Source organism: Emydura macquarii, unplaced genomic scaffold (genome assembly GCF_026122565.2).
Source record: "Emydura macquarii macquarii isolate MOO-44397 ecotype Brisbane River unplaced genomic scaffold, CSIRO-AGI_Emac_v2 contig_968, whole genome shotgun sequence".
Taxonomy (NCBI): Eukaryota; Metazoa; Chordata; order Testudines; family Chelidae; genus Emydura; species Emydura macquarii.
In genome coordinates this window covers 3,941,992-3,968,351 of record NW_027131105.1, presented here as the reverse complement: position 1 = coordinate 3,968,351, position 26,360 = coordinate 3,941,992, and the positions used below count along the sequence as shown (strand labels likewise).

General features: G+C 40.5%; 1 protein-coding gene across 2 annotated transcripts in view; it reads left to right on the top strand.

Annotated features, from left to right (window-relative positions):
* PHF2 (PHD finger protein 2) overlaps nt 1-26,360 on the top strand; it is a 140,704-nt gene that overhangs the window by 98,357 nt on the left and 15,987 nt on the right. For both annotated transcript variants that reach the window (XM_067543821.1, XM_067543822.1), the window contains exons 9-17: nt 558-664; nt 2,653-2,744; nt 5,504-5,593; nt 7,961-8,305; nt 8,847-8,966; nt 11,857-11,975; nt 13,615-13,793; nt 14,030-14,103; nt 17,245-17,402. In XM_067543821.1, the coding sequence (XP_067399922.1) occupies nt 558-664; nt 2,653-2,744; nt 5,504-5,593; nt 7,961-8,305; nt 8,847-8,966; nt 11,857-11,975; nt 13,615-13,793; nt 14,030-14,103; nt 17,245-17,402 (1,284 nt within the window). The remainder of the gene's footprint in view (nt 1-557; nt 665-2,652; nt 2,745-5,503; nt 5,594-7,960; nt 8,306-8,846; nt 8,967-11,856; nt 11,976-13,614; nt 13,794-14,029; nt 14,104-17,244; nt 17,403-26,360) is intronic.

Genomic DNA, 26,360 nt, shown 5'->3' with positions numbered 1-26,360 from the left:
GAGCCAGCCGCCCAAATAATTACCCAGGGTTCCAAGTGGGCTAGACAGCCTGCTTGGAAGTGTGTGCTGCCACGGCTTCATTGCAATCAGTTTGTGAGCTAACTAGGTATGTCTGCACCTGCCGCAGTCACAGTCCTCCATTGCAGTGTAGACATACAATACATTGTTTTAATTTACACATGAGGGCACCAGAAGAAAAGATATACCTGTATGTCAAATCACTGTGGGAGATAAACCTCACAACACACTGTGCAGCCTTCTAACTGCCCGGCTGGGAATCTTACCAAAGGTAAAACAAAGTCCTTTTCTGAGGTCAGATAAATCATGCAATGAGACCATTTCCCATTCTTCATTTACTGTTTCTTTTTATTGTGTTATTTTAATGTTGTGCTTTTAGCATTGATTCCAGCCTAGTTGATTAAAAAAATGCAAATCTGGAAAATCAATCAGTAGGAGGTTCACATTCTAAGGTGTCAATGAGCGATACTTTTCTTTTTCACTTGTAATGCTGTTTGCAATCCATTACACTTAAAGTGCATTTTTGCTTTGTATCACAGAGCGTACGAAGTGGAAAGGCGGTTGAAAATTGTCAGCCTAACCCAGTTTCCAAACTTTGAAACTGCATGCTGGTACATGGGAAAGCATCTGCTAGAGTCGTTCAAAGGTAGACCACTGTTTCACGCACTCTGTTTTATAGAATCATAGAATCATAGAATATTAGAGTTGGAAGGGACCTCAGGAGGTCATCTAGTCCAACCCCCTGCTCAAAGCAGGACTAACCTCAGCTATATCATCCCAACCAGGGCTTTGTCAAGCCTCAGCTTTTCTTAGCCGTGATTATGTAAGGATAGAGTTACCATTATTTTGTGTTGGTGTCCGAGCCAAAAGATGGACAGAGGCCAAAATCACCAGTTTTTGATCTAGCAGAATCAAATATTTGGGATTTTACCTAAGATATCAACAGAAGGTAAGGATAAATGTGCTTAGTTGGTGTTTAGGCTAAAAAGAACACACACAAATTTGGAAAGTACTTATTAACATTGATCCTATGTGACCTACCAGTACAACCATGTCAGGTCACCACCTCATAATGCAGTAATTCCGCCCCCCCAAAAAATTATTTAAAGGTATTATTACATTTTGTAGTGCAGAAAGGACCTTTACTCTGTCTCTTATCTGTGCTAAAGCCTCCAACGGAGCTGAGGTCCCACCAGCACTATAAAATGTATCACGGGACCCAACAGAGTTGTAACTAAATCCCACACCAAGGTAATAGAGCTTTCCCAGAGAGTATGAATGCCAGATTTGCCGTCATGTCCCATGATCTGTCTAAATTAATGCCAAATTCTGCCGACCTTACATTGAGTGGTGCCTCATTTCTCAAGTGCGCCATTGATTTTTAATATAACTACTTCTGCAGTCAGGTACTAATCACATGGTTGTAAGGCAGAGGTCCCCAAACTGTGTGGTGCACCCCCCCAGAACATTCAGGGAGGCATGGCTGGGCCCAGGCCAGCCCCCACAGGGGGTGGGGAGGGAGTGCAACCCAGCCTCGAGCTCTGCTCTAGGCCTGGTTGCAGCCTCCGTTCCCTGCTTGGCCATGGCTTTGGTCGTGGCTCTGGCACCCCCAACAGCCCCCAGCGATAGCCACCCAGCCCTAGTCTTGATGCCTGGCTCCTGGACGTGGCCTTGGCGTCTGGCCCCCCACCTCAGCCCCCGGTTGTGGCTCCCAGCCTCAGCACCCGGCCCTGACTGTTGCCCTGCTCCAAGCCCCAGCTAGAGGAGGGAGGGCGGGGGACGTGGGGTAAAATGTTTGGGGAGCACTGTTGTAAGGGCAGCAGAATCTGGTCATTTGGTAACGTCAACGTGACTTTCGGAGGGTAGAATTTCTTGTCACAGCATTGGTCCTGAGAGAAAGAAACACAGATTTTTAAAAATAAATAAAATAAATGGATATAATTAAATAAGTAAGACCAAAGTTTCATCTGAATGTGAGCTTCAGGGGGGCCTCCTTGTGACTTAACTATGAATAAAACTACAATGAGCAGAATTAGTTGGAGTACCCTATATCTCCCAAAGAAAAGATCAATTGTTTGCCTAATGAAAATGGTGTGTTACATTATAGGCATCTAGTCTGTTGCAGCCCTCTTTAATGAAGAATTTTAGGTACCAGTTTTTGACTGAGTGACCAGAACTGTTGACAAATTGAATTCTAGCAGAGGTAAAAGAGAGCAGCAGATATACAAGGATAGGGCCTGATTTAAAACCCGCCGAAGTCGATGAGAGTCTGACACACTAGGGTAAACCACAAATGTGTGTGTCCTAGGACCAGTGTTTGTGGAGTGTCCAGACTAGCATGTACAAACTTGGTAGCTAATTTAAGCTAATTGGGAACCGATGCCAGTTATAAACACCAATGGGAGACCTAACGCACAGAAACAGAGCAGGTTGAGTAATGGGTTGAGGCGCAGTAAATATACTGTCTATTACTATAGAAGTTATAGTCATGATTTGTTTTCAGTGAGTACATCCTACTGGCTCCAAATGCCCCTCCCCCCGCCTCAGTCAACAGCCAGACGTTTTTTAATAAAGAATTTTAAATAGAAAATGGGCCACCATGGTTGAATGTTCTTGAATATTTCCTTTGCTTAGGTTTGCACAAAGCTGGCCAGCAGCCTCCTTCCCATTTAGTCCAAGGGGCAAAAATTCTTAATGGTGCTTTCAGGTCGTGGACTAAAAAACAGGTAGGAAAATGTCTTTATTTTTTAAAAAATATTCTGTTTCATTGGTTTATATTGTAGCAAGAACAAAAAAAAAAAAAAAAGAAGACAGAAGAACAAAAATAGCACCCATGTAGCAAAATCAGTAATCCTAGTTTCTTGGAGAGGGTGAGGTAGGGTTTCACTTGATCCAGTGGAGCAGCTGTAGCCTGAGATACAAAAAAAGTGAGGCGAACAATTGTGTGTGCAAAAGTGGAAGTTGTCCCTGCTTCTTGCAAACGAAGATGAATTGACAACAATTGGTTTGCCTTGGAGCTAGAGAAGACTTCAAAAGATTTGAGACCTTGCAGCCCTGAATTTCCTCTCACATTATGCCAGTGTAGCTCAATTGACTTCAGTGAAGTTACTCTAGATTTACACCAGTGTTAAGTGAGAGGAGAGGAGCTTTAGTGAGGAGGCAGAAATCTTCTTGTTTAATCACAAAACAGGAACAATAGAAGCACCAGCACTGCAAGTTTCCTCAAATGGTATGGTCTGCTCAGCCAGGTTCGTTCAGATCTGACGGAGTGGAACCACTTGCAGAGGTAAATGGCTAGTTCACTCTCCATACTCACTGCTGAGTCTGCCAATGGTGCATCAGTTGTGCTGATGGTGTTGTGATGAAGTCTACTGAGCAGAACTAACGCCACCATTCCTTGCACACAGACCACCCAACAATTGTCAAATGGAGGTAACTTTCATAAACTACTGACCTGGCATATATTTGAACCATATATAGAGGAAAAAGGCATCAGAGTCCATTATCAATCTGCTGAGCCATTTAGTTTCTCAAGGACACCCTTTTTAAAGGAGAACCCTGTTACGAGTGATCACAGTAATCACTGTTTTCTTCTTTTAATTGGCCTCATTCCTTTTTGGTTTTGAATTTTATGCATTTCTTTCTTGGTGTGAGTCTCATGGCTATTATCAGAAGTACATAGATGTAAAAACTACTTGACAGTTTCTGACATCTTTCCTCGACTGGCATAAATCAGAGCAGCTCCACTGAAGTCAGTGGTGCTACTCCCATATACGTTAGCTAAGCATCTGACCTGATACCTTCTTTTAGAGTAGGAGTTAAGGATGTCTGCCATACTGCAAACTTGCCAGGAGGAGAGTATATGTGCAAGTGGTGCCTATAGGCAACATCGAGATTTGTACTGAAGTTACAAATGTTTCTGAAGAGGCTACTAAAATGTTTCTGTCTGTCTTTGGAAGTCGTCTCAACTGGTGGGAACTTCAGGGGGCAGAGCACTCCTCTTCTGAGAGAGAGAAGGCAGTGGTGCCCACAGGGACAAACAGTTAGAGTGATGCAAAGTGAAAAGGAGATGGAGTGATCAAGCCAGAGAGCAATGGCATTTCTAGCTCCAGTCAGTTTTTGTTTTCTTCCGCTTTGGCTTCTTGCTCCTGACTGAGAAAAGCAACAGGAATTGTAATCAGGAAAGTATGTTTGTCAGATCAATTCTGCCTCACTTGTATGGCTGCAACTCATTAAAGTTCAGTTACGACTTCGTGGATCACACTCTATAATTGTTTCCATCTATAAATAGTTTATAAAGGGTTAATGAATGATTAATTGATGTCATAAGCATGTCACAGCCATGAGTGGTACATTAGTGTAGGTGGTTATAAGCATACCAGTAGATGTTGTTAATGTTTTAAGCCAGGGTTGTAATCCATCTTTTGATCTGTTAGCTTAATAAATTATTATAGAATCCGTCATTTACTCATTGATTTATCCTTTAGAACTGCTTATTAATGGGACCTTAATATAAAGTGTGACCGTTTCATAATTGTTCATACATAGAATTGATTTGCTTGTTCCATGTCTCTCAAGAATAGCTGCTGAATTTTTAAGTACATCACAGCACATCTGTATGGTCACAATTAGGGAATCTGCTGCAGGGATTGACAGATGTAGAGTCAGATTTTCAGACCCTGGGCAGGCATGAGCAATGGAGGGCACACGTTTGTATACACAGTTTAGATCACTTAGATGTCTGTCCCTTATTTGTGTGCAATCCAAGGCTTAAATGCACCTGCAGCAAAGGAGGACTGCTTAAGATTGAGCTCAAACTTTGGTCCTTAATATCCTGCAGTTCATGTCCTCTGGGTGTCAGAGTGGCCATATTATTGTGTCATGAAGAGTAGACTCTGGTTTCAAAGCTCTCTCTTCACTGTCACCCTATTCATTTGTCTACCTGGTAAGCAGACGGGAAATAGTGGGACAAAAAAAGCGCAAGCAAGAAATAATATATAGGAGTCTGGTGCAGTTGGTGACATCAGAGCTTGGGATGTTGTATGATGGCATGTGAGTGCAAATTCATTAGGGAGCTTGCAACCCACTCTGGCAGCAAGGGATTCACCTATTATCATCAATTAAGAAACTCTTCTGAGATGTTCTCTACCCTGTCTTCTGGGTGAAGCTGTAGGAAATGAACTTATCAAACGAAGGCAGAGAGGGAGGAAAGCAAGGAAGTGTTACAGTTGTAAAATCACACGTTAATATCTGAAAAGAGCTATTGATTTTATAAGTAGTTATTCTTAGGGAGCAGAAATAGCACACGGACAGGGTAAAAACATATTTGTCCCTTATCTAAACTGAATCGTCTAATAATGTTTGTGTTACTTGAGTTGAAGAAATAGAAAAAAATATAGATGGGTCAGTTGACAAGTGTTTTGATGGTGTGTGAAAATAAATATTAAGGATGTGAAAACAGCACAGTGGTTTTGTTTTGTTTTAGGCTCTAGCAGACCATGAAGATGAACTCCCAGAACATTTTAAACCAGCACAACTTATCAAGGACCTTGCCAAAGAAATAAGATTAAGTGAGGTTTGTGTTCTTTCCATAATATTAGCTACATCATGCATTTTCCATAAGCTGCTCCATAAAATGGAGGAATATTGAAATAAATGAATTCCTTTCTCCTTATATTACTATAAGGAAAATGAATGGGCACTTTTGGACCAGGGATGTTGTGAAGGCAGGCATTCTGTCTCCTGTGCTGATTGTCTGTTTGCTCCAAACGCCCTTTTATCCTCCCTTTCAGTCTCTTCACCTCAATCCATATCTGCTCCTCCTTATTCTCGTCTTCCCTCCCCTTCCCTTCTCATCTGCTCTGTCCTGTTCACCCCTCTCCCTTCACGTTCTCTTTAGCTAACCCTCACCTAACTAAACCCAGTCCCCCACCAAAAAAAAAAAAAAAATCGTGGAACTAACATGACATTTGCCACCATCCTATTGATCACTTTGCTTGTGTGTTATACCCTTTCCCATACTTTCATTTGCTCTCTCTGTTAGGATTGTAAACTCTTCGAGGCAGGGCCTCTCTATTACTACTCTGTGTTTACAGTGCTTAGCCCAATTGCTCCCTAGCCACTATTGTAATAAACATGATTAATAATGTGCCATCCAAATGTACAGTTCCACAGGCCATGTACAGTACTCCTCTGAATACACTTGTGTAATATCCATTGATATTGGTGGGAATCCTAAAGTAGATCTAGAGTGGATAGCCCCATATATTTAATGATAGATGCACTATAGCACTCTCTATGATGTTCTGAGGCAGACATTTCTCCACCTCTTTCCTAACCATGCCCTAAGTCACTGACACTGAAATCTATCTCTTCCTTTTATGCCTTTGATGTAGAATCAGAATGGCAATTTAAGCAGAAAATAATTTCTTTTTAATTAGTCAGAAGCTGTTAATTTTAATTGTGCAGCTTTTTACTGCTTATTTTACCTGGAGGTGTGAAACATGGTTCTGCTGCATTTATCACATCTGAATTAATTTGAAATGTATTCTGTTATGTCTGATTAGTATTTTAAACAAAAGACCATCTAATTTCACAAGATTTTTTCCAAATTTGATTTCTCTTGGGGGGGGGAAGGAAAAACAAAATCCAGAGACCAAACTAGGGAAATATTGACTCTGCATCTTAAAATATAGTTAGTTGATATTAGCTTCCTTGATATGAAACCAGCCTTTCTGTTTATGGAAGTATAGCTTGTGTGACTGGCTATTACTGTTCGGAACAAGCATCCTGATGCTTCAGAAAATCAGATGCAGCTTTACAAATAAGTCTGATAATTAGTCTGATTACCCAGAGTGGCAGTGGAACACCCCGCTGGAGTCCCTAATGTGGTGCATTTTTTAATGGCATTTTTGCACTACTATCCCTGGAAACCTTCATAAGCAGTGTAGTCCCTGGTGGAGATCAAAGCAGCTGTAATCTGTGCCTGCTGTCAGCAGCTCCCAAGGGTGGTTCTGGTACGTGGGGATCAGCTTGGTGTAAGGAACCCCAGTCTCACCCCTTTTACCAGGCCACACCCTCTACACGAGTAGCTGGGAGGGAACAGTGCAGGAGCTGCTGGAAAGCTGTAGGCTCCCTGAGGATTACCGTATGTTGGGAGCTTCCAGCGGCCGGATCTGCCGTCTTTAGGGCTGCTTTGAGCCACCGGAGCTGTACAGAATAGCTGCTGGGCACCAGAGAAATGGCACCAGTGAACATACACTGTGGATTTTCTTTGAGGATTTTACAAACACGTTCATTGGGTTGTTGGATAGGAGACCTCAATGGCAAAGCCAGTCATTGCAGGAAAGGAACCAGAGTTCCAACATGGTCTTATTGGGGGTTTTGGTGCTGGGGATACTGAAGAGGCATAAAGGGTGGGATTTTCAAAAGTGCTCAGCACTGGCCTAATTTTGCTCTTGTTGCAGTCCATGGTAAAACATCAATGGGAGCCGAGTTAGGCTAACACTTAAATGATGATCTCTTTGGGGCAGGAACAGTCTTTTTATTATGTGTTTGTACAGTGCCTAGCGCAAAGGGTCCATGACAGTGGCTCCTACTGCAATACACATAGTAAATAATAACACTGAGCACTTTTGAAAAACCTACCCGTAGCCAGCTGTGTTCATTACAGAGCCAATGGAACCTCTTAAAAGAGTTGGTCTTGACCAGACTTGCAGCTTAAATAATCGCTGAGGAGGACTGGGGAAGATTTTAGGCAGGCACAATGTAGTTTCAGCAGGTTGCAGTATCCTTCATTTCCTGTCCAGCCTGGGCATGTGTAACCTATCTTTATAAGAAGGTGTTGGGGTTTTATTGCCCACAAGAAAGAGGAGATGCTGCAGAATAACTAAATGTCTGGAAGCTGGAACTGAATCTGTTTCCATGTTCTGCCAAACTACAGAATGCTTTTAAAGTCGTCAAAACAGAAGTGAGTGCCAATGTGAAAGTAGAGGAAATCTGTCCTCTGGAGAAGGAGGAAATGCCATCGCCTGTACAAGTGACACCCCCTCCACCACCCGTAGAAAAAGTTCCCAAAAAAAAGACTCCAAAAGCTGTGAAAACCCCCAAGCCGCCCAAGCCCCCCAAGCCCCCCAAGTTGCCCAAAACTCCAAAAGTCAAGGGAGAAGGGAAGAAGAAAGGAAAGAAAATGAAGGAAAGCCCGCCGCCTGCCATTCCAAATCTGGACCTGCTGGAGGCGCACACAAAGGAGGCTTTGACAAAGATTGAAACACCAAAGAAGGGGAAGGTGCGTCACATTGTTCTAATTACTCTGAATGATTTTTCAGTAGCATGGAGTAAGACTTTCCTTATATTCCGGTGTCTCATGCAGGAAAAAGAAAAACACAGTGGTTGAAATCCTGGTTCCATTGAAGTCAGAGGGAGTTTTGCAATGGAACCAGGGTGCCATCCATTTAACTTAATTGTTTTAATTTGGTTCTATACGAGATAAGATTAAGGCTTTTAAAAATGCTTGTGCATTTGTTAGTAGTTTGTACTCAGTTTGTGAAACATGCCTATGAATCAACAGGTAGGAGTTCAAAACATTTTGACCTTGGCAAGGGAGAAACAAAACTCATTTTCTAATTTATCTGAGCATTAATATTTGATTGAATCCCGAGTTATTGTGTCAAAAAGAATCAATATTAGTGCGATTTTTTTTGTGTGTAAAATATTTCTATCTTCCAGATGATTAAGATATCTGTTTATAAAAGGAGGGGTAATTAACTTGGGAAAATTGGACCTCATCTCCTTCCTGCTGAGTATGTGGTGGTTTGTTTTTTTTACAGGCTGCAAAGAATGTTTTAAGTGTTCCCAATAAGGAAGTTGTTGTTAAGCAAAATGAGGTGGAGAAATTTGAAATTCGAGAGCACAATAAGAGTAAAACGGAAGCCAAATGGAAATATAAGGTAAAGTCTGTTCTTAACTTGGCTGCCACACTGGAGTAGCACATAGCAATGCGGAAGCATTAGAAACTGCGGAAGAAGCAGTGTATGTTCCAGCAGAGTATTGTGCAGATATAGGGACTAATCCCAGTCTCGCTTATTGGTTTCACAAAGTGTAACCCCATTGATTCCTTTGAAGTTACTCTTGATTTACACAGATGTAAGCACACGGTGAATCAGGTCCACAAAAATCATGGAAAGATTTTAGAATAATTAAAGAGAGATTTTCAGTCTGAAAATAATTGTAGACATGTAGAATGGGATTTTCCAAAGCACGCAGTGTTTGCCTACGCAGTTCATATTGAAGCCTACAAGAGTAACAGCAATAGAGTAGAGTAATATACTAAGAAATTCTGATCCGAATTACACCAGTTTAAATCTGCAGTAACTCCAGTGAAATCAGTAGATTTACAATGGCGTCAAACCAGACAGAGTGAGAGAGATCCAAATCAGCTTGAGACAGACTCCTGAGATACATAACCTAGGTCAAATTCACTCCTGGAGTGCAATAATCTTATTCCAGATCATTTTAGAACAATACACAGAATTTAATCTATAACATTAATTCTGTAATAGCTGCAGTCTTAATTTCCATCTATTCTACAGGCTTCTTATGAGAGAGGATTAATCATTCTTTAAAATGAAACAAAAATGTTCCCTTTACTTCCCCCTACTTCTCCCCCTCAAATAAATACATAAAAAAGAGAGAAGAACCGTATCTTCCTGTTATTCTTAACAAAGAAGCTACCCTCATAGAGCCAGGTCATCAGATGATGACTGGTGGCAGTAATCTATTTTACTATACACCAGTTGAGGATAGTGCCCATACAGTTTAGAAGAGAGTATGGATGTATTAAAAAATAAAAACAAAAAAAACCCTCTAACTGATTTGATGTTAAATCCAAAAATATAAAACATTTAATGTAGTAATTATCATTTCTTCTACTGTAGATTAATGGGCAAATTCTGAAACTTCCCATCCAGAGAGAAAAGGAAGTATTATCACAGAGTTGTAGGATTGGAAGGGACCTCATGAGGTCATCTAATCCAGTCCACTGCACTTATGGCAGGACCAAGCATTATCTAGACCATTGCTGACAGGTGTCTGTCCAACCTACTTTTAAAAAGCTCCAATGATGGAGATTCTAGAACTTGCCTAGGCAATTTATTCCAGTGCTTAATTACCACGACAGTTAGGAAGTTTTTTCTAATGTCCAATCTAAACCGCCCTTGCTGCAATTTATTGCTTCTTGTTCTCAGTGGTTAAGGAGAACAAATGTTCTCCCTCCTTCTTGTAACAACCTTTTATTTACTTGAAAACTGTTATGTCCCCCTCAGTCCTTTCTTCTCCAGACTAAACAAACCCAATTTTTTCAGTTTTCCCTTATATTTTCTAGAGCTTTAATCATTTTTGTTGCTCTCCTCTGGACTTTCTCCAATTTGTCCACCTCTTTCCTGAAATGTGGCATCCAGAACTGGACACAATACTCCAGTTGAGGCCTTAATCAGCACGGACTAGAGCAAAAGAATTACTTTTCGTGTCTTGCTTACAACATTCCTGTTAATACATCCCAGAATAATGTTTGCTTTTTTTTGCCACAGTGTTACACTGTTGACTCATATTTAGCGTATAATCCATAATGACCTGCAGATCCCTTTCTGCAGTGCTCTTTCTTAGGGAATCATTTCCCATTTTTTATGTGTGCAACTGATTGTTCCTTCCTAAGTGGAATTCTTTGCATTTGTCCTTATGGAATTTCATCCTATTTACTTCAGACCATTTCTCCAGTTTGTCCAGATCATTTTGAATTTTAATTCTATCTTCCAAAGCACTTGCAACCCCTCCCAATGTGGTATCATCCACGAACTTTATAAGTGTGTTCTCTATGCCATATCCCATCCTTTTAGAAAAGGATACCTGTAACTGCCAAGTTGTCAGATATGTGATGCAAAAGTGAATTCTCTAAGTGAGTAGGTCTCAGAGACTTGCAGTTCGAGGGAGCCAAAATAAGGGTTGTTTCCTGTTGCTTTTGACTCACTGGATCCTTGAAGATCCCAGTTTCCAAATTTCTTCTATGTAACACGTTTAAAATATTGAAAATGGAGGAAGGCATATTCTCCTTTTAAAATGTATTTAAAAACAGTTTGTGGCAATTTAATTCTGCCTCAAAGACAGCTTCTGCCCGTGGGTAATCCCAAGGAACTGTCTGGATTAATGGAACTGGTGCAATGGAATGAACTTGACTGTGGTGTCTTTGATTCTTTAACCTCTTCTACTGCTGATAGTGTGTAAAATGTTAGTACTTTTGATTTTTCACATGTCTAGGTATGGTTAAAACCCCTTCCCAAAAAATGAAACCTAGGAAATATTGTTGAAAATTTTATGCATGTGCCTCTTTGCAAGATCATGGACCCAGGACTTAGTTCTGCCCTTAGTTTTGTTGGGTACAATTCTCATCAACTTCATTGGGAAGAGCACCTGGCTAAAGGCTTGATTCAGGAATGCACTTAAGCTCATGCTTAAGACCCTCCCCATTTAGGACAGCACTTAAGCACATGCTCATCTTTAGGCAAGTGTTTAACATCCATTGTCTTCAAAGGGATTTAAGCATGTGCTTGGAGTTAAACATGTGTTTAAGTGCTATCCTCAACAGGGGTGCTTTCCTGAATTGGGGCCTAACTAAGGTGAAAACGAAACCATTTATCTACCTACATTTCTGTGTGTGAGCGCATGCCTATGCACACGTTCTGTGTATCCTAATCATTTAGTAATAAACACTTGAATTTGCTTAGAAATCAAAAAAATATTGATAACAGAGTAACCTAATTTTGTAGCTGTTTTCATGATTTTCAGAACAGTAAACCAGATTCATTACTAAAAATGGAAGAGGAACACAAATTGGAAAAGACGCCTTTATCAGGAAATAAGGACAATAAATTTACATTTTCTTTTTCTAACAAGAGACTGCTTGGGTAAGTAAAAATATGGCAATACACATTGAGTTATAAAGGATACAAAGTACTACATGGTTTGGGGTTTTTTAGACAGGAAGGTGACAAACTTGGCCTTACTTTCAAAATTAAAAATTGTGTTTACGTTTTTATTATTTTTAAGTAAGCAAATTCTTTTTACAATATACTTAAAATATTTCTTAGTTATGTAAGAAATCAAATCCCTTCTATCCATTCGAGATATAGTAGCAGTTCAGATTATTTTGTATGTGTATCATTTTACATAGGTTCTTTAGTTAGGAATGTGTCAATTATAAATCTCTGTTACCAGTACTTTATATGTTGGCTGTAAAAACTTGCCCTGGGCTACAACACCAGTATTTTTTCATTCATGCTTTTTTTAAAGCCATCTTTTCTCAGTAATAAAAGAAAAAAATCCTCTGTTTTCTAGCATGGTTCTAATATTTACCTGATTAAATGTGACCTGGATAACTGAGTAATATGTTCAAAAAAATATTTAAAGTGGTAGACTAGGTGCAGCATTTCACTGGAGCTATTCCAGCCTTCTGTATATGCTCTATATACAGACACATTCTGGACTGTGATCTATTCCTGGGTTCTGTTTGTAGTTAGCCAGGTGCACGTGTGTTGCCCTTATCTCTTCTCTCCTCTCGCTTTGTCCTCCTCGTCTCCCTTTCTTTTCCTCTTTTGTGTTCTCCTCCTCCACAGTTCATTTTATTGCAGGCCTGTTGGTTGAAATGAGAATGAGTCAGTGGTAGGTGTGGTTGGGACAGACAACCAGGTGTACTGGCTGCTACTGTTCTATTGGAATCAATATTGGGGAAAAATTTCCACTGTGGTCAATGAGTAAAATCCTGAGCGGTCCTGGCCCCCTGCAATCCCCATTGGCTCCATCAACATTTATCTATTATGAGTAAGTGCTTGTGTTGCTCCTGCCCTAAAGATCACCCCCTCCCATCTCAACAGCTGAGATAAACTGGCACGCATGCTAATGGAGAGCACATCTGAGTGCTTGTTAGTTGCTCTGTTTCCAATCCAGGCAGAGCACTCTCATCTCTAGAATTTGATCTGACAGAGCCCCGATTTATTGGCCAGAATGGCAATTTGGAAGGTTTATCTGTTCACTCTGGCAGTTGCTTAAGGATGGGCTTAAATGGAGTAAGCTTTAATTGCAGGCTGGAGGGAATTTTTCTGATTTGACTTCTTGTCAGTTTGCATTTTTATTTGATATTGAATGTAAGTATCCACAGAGGTTAAGCTGGGAACATTCTAAATAAATCAAATAAAAACTGGATGCAAGGATTTCCTGCGGTATTTGTGTATTATGTATATATCGCTTATACTATGACCTAGATCCTCAGCAGGTACAAACTGATAAAGCTCAATTGAAGTAAACATAGTGCGTATTTGAAATCAGTGGAATAACTCTGATTTGCACTAGCTGAGGATCTGGTGAAATCTGTGCAATGCAATACATGTGCAAACCGATGTGAACTGCCACTGTATCTTTAAAACTAACATGCTCTGATTTCCTACATATATTAGAAATGTTACCTTGATAGATGGTTGTGTGTCTCCTTGGCACATTTTCCATGTGAAAATGTTATCATTTCTGATTTTATAACATTTGTCTCGACAGTTCCAAGGGAGTCAAAACCCACTTGAATCCTGGTGTGTTTGGGTCATTGCAAAATTTCAAAGAAGATAAAACAAAACCTGTGCGAGATGAATATGAGTATGTGTCAGATGATGGCGAACTGAAAATTGACGAATTTCCCATTAGAAGAAAGAAAAACACTACGAAGAGAGATTTACCTTGTAAGACTGCCTCCTGTTTTGTCTGTATCTAGGCAGTTAAATTGTATTAAATTCTTCAAAACTACTTTTTAAAGTTATTATAAGTTTTACAATAAATAAAGAGCATGCACATATTACTTGCAGCACAAGCATTAAAATAAATACAGGGGACTTGAATTGTATTCTGAGGCTGTACATATTGTTTCTGCAATTAATGAAAGGTCTGTCTCAACTTTAACTTTTTTTTTTCTCTCCAGTTTTATCAGATAAAAAAGAAACGCTACAACACACACCGGTTAAAAAGCCAAAGGTGGAGTCAGTATTGTATAAGGTATTATATTATTACTGTACCTATCCCTGTGCCACTACACAAGTTTAGAAATGCATTAAGGGCTTGATCCTGTGAGGTGCTGGGTCCTCTGACCCTAATCCACTTAAACACATATAAGTATGTGAGTAGTCTCAATAAGAATAGTCTTTGAATTACATTTACTGCCACTCTAAAGCCACTTCATATTGCCAGAGTGATGTAAATGAGAATCAGATCCTTAATATACTAAAGACTTTAATTTATTTGCATCCAACTGTAATGTCTTGCCATTTACCTAACTGGAGGTGACCTGCCATATTTGCAGTGGATTGCATTAATGTATTATAGCAGATCGGGGTTGTTACTGTGGCTTGATTGTTCATCTATTGTCCACTGTAGTGGTGAATGTAAATGAAGTCTAGGACCTGTCCAACATTCTGCAGAATTTTCTCACTAGCTTCCCCCCCCACTAGAATGAGTTGTTATGGTCCAGTTCTCTTGCCACATTGTCTCCCAGTGGTGGCAGGATTGGTACTTGGTGTCCCATAATAGGCTGGCAGAAGCATGCTCAGTCTCTGTGGGGCAGGAAGATGCTGTGTGCCACTAAACCGCAATCTCTTTTGACAGTTAGGAGCAGCATTCGTGTCCTGTCCATTTTTCTTTATCCAGACAGATGGTCCCTGCATTGTCAGAACTGAAGATTGTGGGGAAATTAGGGGGGTGAAGTGTTTTCAGGGAGTTGTGGGGCGGGGGTGGTTGGGAGGAGAAAAGACAAAGAAATGAATAGGAAATAACTTTACAGGAATAAAATGTTGTCACTTTCCTTCTATTTCACTGGGAAAAGGAAAGTAATACAAAACAAAGACATGGCCAGGAATGCTGGACAATTTTGTAAGGTAACAATGAGCGAAGGAGACAGAATGTGAAAAATAATGTCCTTCTCTGGAGGGTCAGTGGGACCTGCTCTGCATTGCTCACACCGGCACTGCATTGCTGGCACAACTTGGGCTCTGTTCCAGGATTCTTTCCTGGCCTGCAGCAGTAAATGGGCTCCCCTACTTCTCCATTTTCCTTGGACACTGGTCAGCACTAATCCATTTTTACACAGTACTTTCAACAAGTTAATTAAAGGAATAAGAGCAGTGTGTTAGCATAGTTGGTGTTTTATATTACAGGACGTCCTCAATACCTGTTATATGATAACTAAAGGCTTTATTTACGGAGTACCTAAGAGGAACTTTCTTTCCTTGTCATCTCTCTCACATCTGTAATGCCCCCAATTCAGCAAGACATTTAGGCACAAGCCTAACATAAAAGCACTTGAGCACTCCGCAATGAGACTGTTTATGGCCTGAGCTCAGGAAAGCTCTTAAGCAGAGGCATAAGTCCATTCCTATTCACGATAGCATTTAAGCATATTTAGAGATAAATACAGGACAATATGCATGGATATTATATAATCTCAATCACTTGCAACAAACAGTGTAGAAGACTGTTGACATAAAACTGTATCTATCCAAGACATTCTGATTTCATGACTAGTGTAGACTTCTTTAATCGTGTTTGGGGAGACACGATGGCTCAAAGAAATTTAAGGGCATTACAGCACTTCTCACCTGTACATTCATGGTTAAAGTCCAGTAGTGACTCAGTTGTTACCTTAGATCTGAATGAATAAATAATTTTTTTTTTTTTTTTTTTTGGTTCAGTGGTTGAACTGGAAAAAAAAATTGTTTATAGTTTCAAACCGAAACTGAAATTTTTCCAAATGAAATGTCCAAACGAACCATTTTAAATTTCTGTTTAAAAAAAAAAAATAAAGAATTTTTATTTGGCTGTGACGGATTCGTGCACGCACTGCCAGACTAGCGCCTCCTGCTGGTTGTCTGGGGATTAGCTACAAGCTGACGCCCACGTCCATGCACCACCACTCTTCCTCCCAGTTTGCCTGTGGCCCTTCCCGCAGCTGTTAGGACCTACAGTGTCTTCTTCCCGACTCAGCCCTCTGGCCAAGCCTCAGTCTGTGTCCCGCTCTTCCAGGGGAAGTTTGGCTCCTCAGGACTCCACCCACTTTCCCTAGGGGCTACTGCAGTATCTCATTTGTCACTTCCTCAGTGGCGCCTGCAGCAACTTATTCTGCCACTTCCCCAGTGGCGAGTGTGGGGAAGGGACCCGGGCTCACCCACTACTCCGGGTCCTAGTCCAGGGGCCCTGTGGATTGCAGTTGCCTGCTGTGCCTTGAGTTCCTCTCCCTCCTGCTGTCTCCCTGGCCCACTTCCTCCGGCCCTAGAATCGTGTCTGCCCGTCCTCAGGGCCTGCTACTACCCACTCGGAGCAGTAACACTGTCTCTCGCAGGCTGAGAGGCCTGCGGTACCTGCGACACAGCCTTCCCTCTGAGCTGCAAGCAATGATTGCCCTGCTCTGCCCTGTAGCTGCTTTTAAATGGGCCTGCTGGCCTTCGGTTGGCTGTTCCTCCCAGCCTGTCTCCTATTGGCTGCCTCTCATGCAGCTTTCCTAGGGCTGCTTTTAACCCCCTAAATGCCGTCACATCGGCCAGAACTATTGGCTGAATTTGTCCCAAATTCACAAATAGTTTCAATTGTCCCAAACTGTATTTTTGGCAAATTTACTATTTGACCAAAAAAATTCTCCCAACTCTCATTCCTGTCTGATGTGTCTGCCTGACTGATGTGAAATGAGATGACAGTCTCAATGCAGTTGCTAGAGCACAAATGTCCGTAATACAAAACCAAGGTCATAATTAGTAAAAACGGGCACCCTTTCTTGGTAGTCTTAGCAGTGACACAAAGAACTGGCTAGGTCTGAAGAAAGAACACTCCATAGCTTGTGGGGGTGGGATTGTTTCCAAAGAAGACGGAGGCAGATTGGAAAGGCCGTATGGGGAAGCTTGCATTATTGTTGCTGCCTAAAGTCTGGCACTCTTCAGAAGCATTAAATTGACCCTGAAAAGATAATGTAACAAGAAAGCCGTAATGAGACCCCGGTTCAAACTGTGCCCCTAACTTTTAAGGTGAAAGCAAATTAACAGTTCTGTCCTCAAGCTTTTGGGGGGCTGAAAAGAGTAGCATCAAAACTATTTGATGGGTTGCTGACTAATGTAGCTTGTTTCAATTTTTTGACCTTTTTCCTTGCTTTCATAGAGTGATGATTCATCAGATGAAGATTCACTTCACATTGACACAGAGGCAAAGCCAGGCCGCAACTCCAAAGTGAAGAAAGAGAGTGGAAGTTCGGCAGGGATTCTAGATCTTTTACAGGCGAGCAAGGAAGTTGGGGGTTTAGAGTATAACACCAACAGGTAGGCACACCTGGCTGATTATCCCTCTCTTAAAGCTGTATTTCATGTGTGCAATTAACACAGGACTTTGCAATTTAGTAATCACTTTTTCACCAGTAAACAAGCGCCTTCTGTTTCCCATGCCCTGGAGGTGAGCAGTTGGAAAAGGTCTGGGTGGTATAATTATAAAATAGAGGCATTCCCAGCTATAAATGCTGAAAATCCACCTAAGCAATAACAATGAAGTAGATGATTCATTCAAAAGGAGACAGCTCAGTTCATGCAGCTCAAGGACAGCATTAATTTATGTACTAAACAACTTGCATTCATTTTATAGTTCTTGGTAATGGGCACAGAGTCCCAATTATTGGCTGTTTGGAAGAAGAGACTAGAAAATTGTCTTTAAAAAAAATCAGGAAGTAGCAAATAGCTCTAAGAAGTAATTTCTCTAGAGGGCATTAAGCATAAAATGGGGTTTATGGATCAGTTTGGGGCCTTGCTCATCTACAATGCTGTACATGTGCTGGAAATGTTTTAGCAGAGGCTATTGTAAGTGGAATATCAGATTTGATACCAAAGTCTTTGAGGGCTTGCTAATAGTGAGAAATGCTGGGAAGTTTTTTTAACATTGTAGTGCTAAGCCAAAAACTCGAAACTATTAATGGGAAAGGAAAATACAAATTAGAGCTGCAAAATGTGGATCCAGATCCTAAATAATGCAGACTTAAGGGCAGTTTGGGACTGGGACTTTATTTAGTTCAGGCTCATCTCAATTAAAACATACGTGTTCAATATCCCAAATCAATACAAGGCAAATCTGATCTATCCTCTGGTTCAGCAAAGTATTTAAGTGCATGCCTGATTTAAGCACGTGAGTAAATCCTATTGAAGTCAATGGGAGTGCTCGCATACTTAATACCTTCTGGATCTGGTGCCCGGTGAGCTCAGTCCAGGGAATATCTGACATGATAGTGCCTTACAGGGGAGCCACAGCTACTAGAGATTGTGGAGTGAAGTAGCAGATGCAGAGAGCTGTGCCTTCTCCCCCAAGCTCCCCAGTGAATCCATATAATGCATACTCCTGGCCAGGCTGTATTTCCTCTCCAATGGGAAACCACAGAAATCCACTATGGTGCTCTAGTCTGACACAGTGTGTGTCCTACCCCCTTCATGGCAGCCCTGTTCATCAGCTTTTGACCCCAATGAGCCTGCTTGAGCAGGTACAGGCTTTGGGTCTCAGGCCCATTGACATCAGGAGGGGGCCCCTTCACTTCTCCCTGCACAATCCACTTCCTCTCGCTCTTATGTCCTTGAAAAAGAGCAAAACAAATAACTGTCATGTACAAGTAAGAACAATTCCCCCTTCTTGCTTTCTCTTCTCTTTCTCTTCCATCACCTTTATGATCATCCATCTAATCTGGGTCCACCCCTGCTTGTCTTACTCACAATTGCAGTCCCGCTGGGGCCAAGGTGAGTAAAGAGAGCAAAATGTGGCTCTTCATTTCTAACCTCCTTTCAGCAAAGGATGTGTCTGTAAAAGGCCATGCTGGCTAGGACCTACAATCTAGGTAAAGGAACTGGGGTGCTGTACAAATAATAAAAAATGTGAATGCCTAGCACCGTGCAGGAATAGGTGGTACTGACATCCTCTGATGTTTTCAGCAGAGAAACAGAAACTTGGACTCAAATCTTGTGAGGGAAATCAAGGAAGAAGAGATTTCCCAGTGTTTTAGTTTAAAATGACCTTGTATTGTAATTAGTAACCATACTGCTGTGTTGTGATAGGGATTTGGAGGTCTCACATACATTTTTAAAAATAATTCCTCAAGGGGCTTTATAGTTCTTTTTTTTTATCTGCACGGGACTGGAACTGAGGCAACCTGGGTTCAGTGCCTGGCTCCGTCACAGACACCCGTTGTCACTTTGGTCGAGTCATTTAATTTCTCTGTGCCTGAATTCCCCATCTGTAAAATGGGGATGGTGATAATTCCTTTCTCCTGTCTTTTGTCTGCTTATACTATAAGGTCTTCAGGGCAAGGGCTGTCTATTAATATGTGTTTGTACAGTGCCTAGCGCAATGGGAGTCCTGGGGCATCTAGGTTCTACAGTAAAATAATGACAGTGTAAATAAATGTAAAAATATAATTCAACAAAAAGAGGAAGTGCATGATAGATGACTCAGTCAAGTGGTCAAATTTCCTGTAAAAGCCTTCAGGTGGTTAGAGGACAGTCCTGCACAACTTATTCAGGCAATGTCTACTGAAATGAGTGGGAGTTCATGCCTGATTAAAAGGGGAGTGTACAATCTGGTTCTTAGTATGGGAGAATCTAGGAAGCTATTAGCCCAGATGGCTTCCTTCAATAAACAGGATATACTGACCCCGGGAAAGAAAGCAAATCAAAATAAGTAGTTAGGCTTCAAGAGTGCTTAACAGTTGTAGTTAACAGGGATATAAGGATCTAAAACATCCTGGCTATGCAAAAAAACTGAAAGAACTGAACTTGGTCATTCAAGAAAGGCAGACTTGATGATGTAATAATACAGTGAAACCTAGTCCCAGAGGCCACCCATGGTAGGCAAACTCCAGTCTTGAGAACACCCCAATGTGTATTTCAGATTGTACTGAGTACCTTTTGTTCCACCTCTGTTAGTAGACCAACTTCATTAATCCCTAGTTCTTTGATAGCATTTAGCAGCAGTAGATCTTGAAGTGCTTTACAAAGGACCTCAGTATCATTATCCCCATTTTACAGATGAAGCAATGGCTTTTTGTCAGTTACTCAAAACAGGTTTCACCCTCATCACAATTCATAAAGCTCATTAGTTCTGTGTGACACAAGATAATCACAATGTATTATAAGCACAAAGCAACTTTCCAGACCTGGCACACCTGTGTTGGAAATGTCAGCTCTCAGACTGGATCATTGGGGAACCCTCCATCTGTAGCATTGTCTGTTTGCAACAGTCGTTCTCTTTCCAGTCCTCCTTCTATTACATGTTGCCACAGGATCCATGGCTGGAGTAAATATGGTTGAGTAGGACACAGGGCTTATGGGAGAGGTTGGAGCATGGAGCTCAGATGGTGCAGGTGATCAGTGCTGTCACTGTTATCCTCTCCTTCCTTCCACTGGGTGTTCCATTTTCCTTGGCCCAGTTGCTAAATTACAGCTTGCAGTTATGAAAGGGCCTTGGTAAAGTCAATGAGCTGTTTCCCTTGGAGGTTCCAAAGCAGAGGCTATTTTCTAAACATTAAGAAACCCTGGAAATTAAGAGCAATGCAGAGAATTCCACCAGAAATGTTTCACACTCAGTAGTGAACACATGGAATAAGTCACCACCTGAAACTGTAGTAGCAAATAGTATCAGTGAGTTTAAAGAAAACGAGTTTGCTTTGTGATGAGACGGGAGTGAAGTGTACAGTGCTAAGGAAGGAGGTAGAGCTACAGATAAACCTGAAGGAGGGAGACTTGTGGAGCGAAAGGACCTTTTACCCTTCAAGAGCTCATTATGTGACAGGCAGCTGTGTGAGATACAGAAAGGAGCTATACAATACAGAACAGCTCTTTGAAAGTTACATGTATCATTTGAACTTGGAGACATTTTTGCAGTGTTTTGGGGGAAACCTTGTCACTTGACTGACCAGAACTAAATTTGCAGAATCATATCTTACCACTGTAACACCAGTGCATTCCAGGGGTACTGGCAGTGGTGGGATTACAACGATAGACAAGGCTCAGCGCGGGGCTACAGAACTCAGTTGTAAAAATGCCATGACCGTGTGTACTCGAGTTCTATTTTTTCAGTGCGTGGGTGGGTGGGTGGAGGGGAGGGGGAAGGGAGCACAGACTAGAGAAGGCTGATATTTCCTGGAAAACAGACCTAATGTTAGCTAATTATTACTTTTGCCTAGGTGGAGGCAATTACTGCTTACCATCTGCTAAAGAATGCTTTTGCAGAATTGAGTAACAATCTTTTAAAAGACACTTCTTAAGAGGATGGGCCTGAGTCACAAAGTTTAGATCTGATTCCAAGTCTGCATTTTCTCAGAGTTTGGTTGGGTGTGTTTGGATATGGACTTTTGTTTTGATCCAGCTCTAATTTCTTTACAATTAGTATTAAATATATGCCTTTTAACCTGTAACTTGTTTTATTTCTTGCTCTTCCCCTCAAAGACATCTCATATCTCAGTGATCATCATCTGATTAGAGAACAACTTTAGCTAATTCCATTTTCATCTAGCATGCTGATGTAGTTTTGTCTCATTTTCATATTTACACTTAAATTTCTCAAAATTACTAAATATATCCTACTGAGATGTGGGCATCATGTTACAGTGGCTTGCTTACAGCTGTGTTTGCAGTCGGGTATGACAACAGAAGAGAGTTTATAAAACATCATAAGAATTATTAAAATTTGGTTCAGCCGTTGTTGTTGCATTAGGTGTATGACATATAATGAGGCTGGCTGCTTGTTTGCAATGTATAAAAAAGAAACATTTGTGAAAGTTACAACAAATAATCCTCAAAGACTGGCCGCATTGGTGTTATTCCATTGACTTCCATGGGTCACAAAGCTGTTCAGTAAAAGAATAGGAGTTAGCCCTCTCATTTTTCCTCCCCTTATCCCAGGCACTGTATTCAGTGCATTCATAGCCTCTATGGCTTCTGAAATCTAAGTCTAAAATGCAGTAATAACTAAATTCTGCATGCATTACTATACTGTGTGTTGTAGCTTTGTGGGACGGTGTAGTATCACTTTTGGCTCTTATATAAACAATTGGTATTGTGGGTAGAAGCTTGATTGAAAAAAGCTCCTGATAAGTTAAATTACTATATTTCATTTATAATTACCCTGTTTTTGATTAAATATATATAAACACACTTTTTTAAAAAATAGGAAAGAAACCTGAATACACAAATATAATACAGTGCTGCACAATGCAAATGTGGTACTCTCTGGTTTTCCTACCATGTATTAATAATTCCCATCTTTCAGAGGTTTGGTTTTTCTTACTCACAAAGCAGCTAAAGTGGAAAAGTTTTTCTTGGATACCACACACTTAGTTAAACTGGTCTTGATCCACTGGTCCAGTGGGAGTTGGATCAGACCCTGGACCACAGCTGTGCCTACAGTAAGTTGGGCTAACTTTGGAACTTAAAATTTCTTTTTCGGTGTGAGAATTCCCCCACATATATCATTTTAATGAGCTGTGATGTTACACCTACTGCATTGATACCCTTTTGTCAGTTTGAACGTCTCCTTTGCATATGGAGTGTGCAATGGCTGAACCAAGTTTTACTAAATTTTACTATGTTTTACAGATCAAGATTCTGTGTGAGCTGACAGTTTTCAGTGCAGTACCTCTTTCGGTTGCTGAGATGTAAGCAGCTGAAAATCACCAGATGCTTACTACACAGTGAACAGTTATTGAAGTAAGCTAATCCCCCTCCGCTCTCAAGGGTGACAACCTTCCAAGCACTAGTAAAGTATCTTTTAAAGGGGGAAAGAAAAAAGTACAGCAGAGGAAGTCACAAAAATGCAAAACCACTTGCAAAAAGCATTAATCCAGTAAAATGGCACAAAAATATCCTTTTCTCTAACCCTCCCCAAATCCTTTCCTTTAATACAAGTGAAACAACAAGTGAACAGGATGCGCTCAGTAACAAAGCAGCAGCTAGGTCTGCACATTGCTGCATATTATAGTTGCCCCGTCCAGGTTGGTGCCAGTGCAATTGTCTGTGAGGTACTTTGTTCCCATTTTCCTATAATTTTCAAGGTGGGTTTGTTCATGATTTTCAACTAACAAAGTTTAGTTTTATAAATGGTACTTCAAAAACAAATCTCTGGCTTTCCAAAGGTTAATAATTGCTTTCTGTTTCTTGTTCTATGTTTTGTCTGGCTTAGAAAGCACAACAAAAAATGACAATGCAAATCTGCAAATCCATGGCCTAATGAGAAGCACTTTGCCTTATATTTAACTGTCTCTTTAAGAGGTTTTACACACATGTTGAGTTTGTGGTTTGACTTTCAGAACTGCTGCTTTTGATCAGATTCCACAATTTATTTGTTAAAGCATGTGCTGCTTTAGGCAATTCCTTTCTAATTCTCCCATTTGGTGGACAGGTTTTGATGGTCTGTTTCCACTGTTTTGTGGGTCCAGTGTTTGAGGCAACTGCTGAGCAAAATGGGAAGAATATATGTTTGTAGATGGTGTGCAACATGCATGCAACGGAGAGAAAGCTAAGGAGTTTGACATGATAATGGGAGGATTAAAGTGTGCTTCACCAAATAAATGTCATAATGTTCTTTTTCATTGATTCACTAGCTGCTAAAACTGGCTTAACTCATTTTTAGAATTATTTATGAATGTGACTAGTTTCAAGAAACTCACTGAATTTGTTCTATGTTACTAGATCTTGAATCTTAAAAGGGGATTAAGTTCGCATTGAATAAGAGATTGTGACATGCTGTTGCTAATTTGCCCAGGAAATATGCGATGTTAGTGGTTTCTATTGCATAGTGGTTTTAAAAAAAAAACTCACGCAACTTCATTTTGTCCGTGGTTTTTGCAGTTTGTTTGCCTGAGCTCTAAAGTGTTGTCAGTACTTAAGTCTACAGTAACTGCTGTTTCAGAAATTTATTTCTTGTGCTGACTGAAGAGATTAATTTTCTTCTGCATTCTAGGGACCCTGTTTTTCTTCCCTCATTAAATCTACGTGCTATGTAGAACACTTCCTTTTTAGCCTACTGCTTTTCTAGAATTTTTACATGCTGTTTAATATCAACCTCTCATTGTTGGAGTCAGACTTTTAGAAAAGCTACATTTTTGTGGTGAAATGTTAATCCTCTTGTTTAATGTCACTCAGAGCTTGATTGCATTTTTGAGATCTATGAATATCTGTCAGGGCTGGTCTAGGTTAACTTGGTTCTTCCTCAGCGCATGGGGCTGAACTTGATGATCTCTTAAGTCCCTCCCAGCCCTACATTTCTGTGATTGTAAGCACAAATATAAAATACATTTTGGGTGAAAAGCTGATTCTGTTTACAGGTGTTCAGTCGCTAATCTCCATTTTCATAAATATTGAACAATATATGCTACCCTGATTCATGTGTGACTCCCTTTGACCCTCATGGGATTTTCACACAGATCCAGGATTGTATTTGGCTTTTTATTATAACAATCCAATTTCACTATGTGGTAGAATTTTTTTTTACAGAATATTATTTTTATTTAAAGGTAACTTGCAAAAGAAAAATAAAATAGAGTTGTGCCTTTTCTTTCTTCTTTATCATGTCAAAACCTGAAAAGAGGGATTTTTTTGTATTGTTTTGTTTTGTTTTATTGTTTAGGGTTTTTTTCTGCTTATAGTCCACATTAGACATTCATGTCTTGTCTGCCCTGGAATGCTCTGTGGTGACTGGAGAACATCAAAAGAGTCAAGAAAGTGAAAATAGAGAAGAGATGGGATTTTCAGTCAGGCTATTTAAACTTTTTATTTTTGGTTAACACCTATTTAACTGCAGAGGCTAATGAACACTCTTGATAAAGGACACTTTTGTGAAAGATTCATCACAGCCATCCCATCAATTAAGGGGTGAGAGCTAATAATAAATGTGCTCATAGACCTCTTCTGCCCCCAAAATGAGGTAAAACCAGACAGGACATTCCTGATACCTCTAAAATAAAAACAAGCAGATTTTAAAAAAACTTATAAAAAACCTTCTAGGTCTTCTTCATACATCATTGAAAAGAAAAGGTTGGACCCCAATTTTCTAAAATTCCTTTGCAGGTTAAATTCATCAGTCCATACATACTGGTGTATAACTGTACCTGGCTAGCCTGCCCATCAGACGCCAGCAGTAATGCAGAACCAGTTATAAATGCAGAACTCTAGTCATATTTCAACTTCCCTGAACCTTTCTTCCCCCCCTCTCAATTTATCCTATTCTTTGCCTCTGTTGGCATAAGTCACAAGGTCTAGCAGCTTATTCTGTTTCCTGAAGTTCTGTTCTTCTGACTGGCCCACAAGGAAGAGGGTAAAAGGATGTGAAAGGATGCCCCATACAGTAGCATTAAAACTTGGACTTCTTTTGACCTTCCTATAAAATTCCTCCAATTTAGGTCAAAGAGGGTAATTGGATAGTCTTCACATTTTTAAGCAGTTTCTGTTGCTCTCTGAGGAAGGAGTGGGTCTTGTCCTCTGTAAATATAGGGGTATAACTAATTCCCTTTGATGCTAATGAGGGATTCAATATGGATGGAGAAACAGATTCTTGTATGACTGCAGTTTACTTGCAAACGTGTAGTGAAAGGGATTTCAGGCCAACAGAGTCAGAGGACAAGAGAGATTGCTTCTAAGACCTGTGAGCACTCAGAGTTAATATTCCACCACTTTTTCCCCCTAACTGAAACATCTCATTTATCTGGAAGTACTTAGATCCCACCTCTTCTCTCTTCCAAGCAACTCTAGATGCCAGAAGAGCTTTTAAGTAATAGTGGGACTGGGCAAGTGACAACACTTTTTGAAAATGGCTTGCTGTAAGGGGAAGGGTAGAAAATGTATAGGACTTTAGCCTAATGACCCTTGTATTAGAAAGAGTAAATGGGATGGAATGGGTCCCTAATCTTTTTTAAGACTAGAGCCCATTCCACTAGGGTGATAGCTGCTCCCTGGTTTGAAAGTGGCTAGGTTCAGTAGAATACATGCATAGCAATACTGTGTTAGGTGGCATCATCATCTCTTTAAGAACACTTTGCCCAATCTTCTGAAGTGCTGAGCACTTTCTAGGTCATAGTGAGCACTGTCAACTCCTATTGAAGTCAATGGGAGTCAGCATCTTTCAGGAACAACTTGGTGATGTTCCGAGACTGGGGCTTACATGTGGAATTTTTTGTAGTTCAGAGGGACTGTTTTTGGTGGGTGGATGGATGGATATTGTATCATGAATAGATTTCTCCCCAGTGCCCTATATCCTTT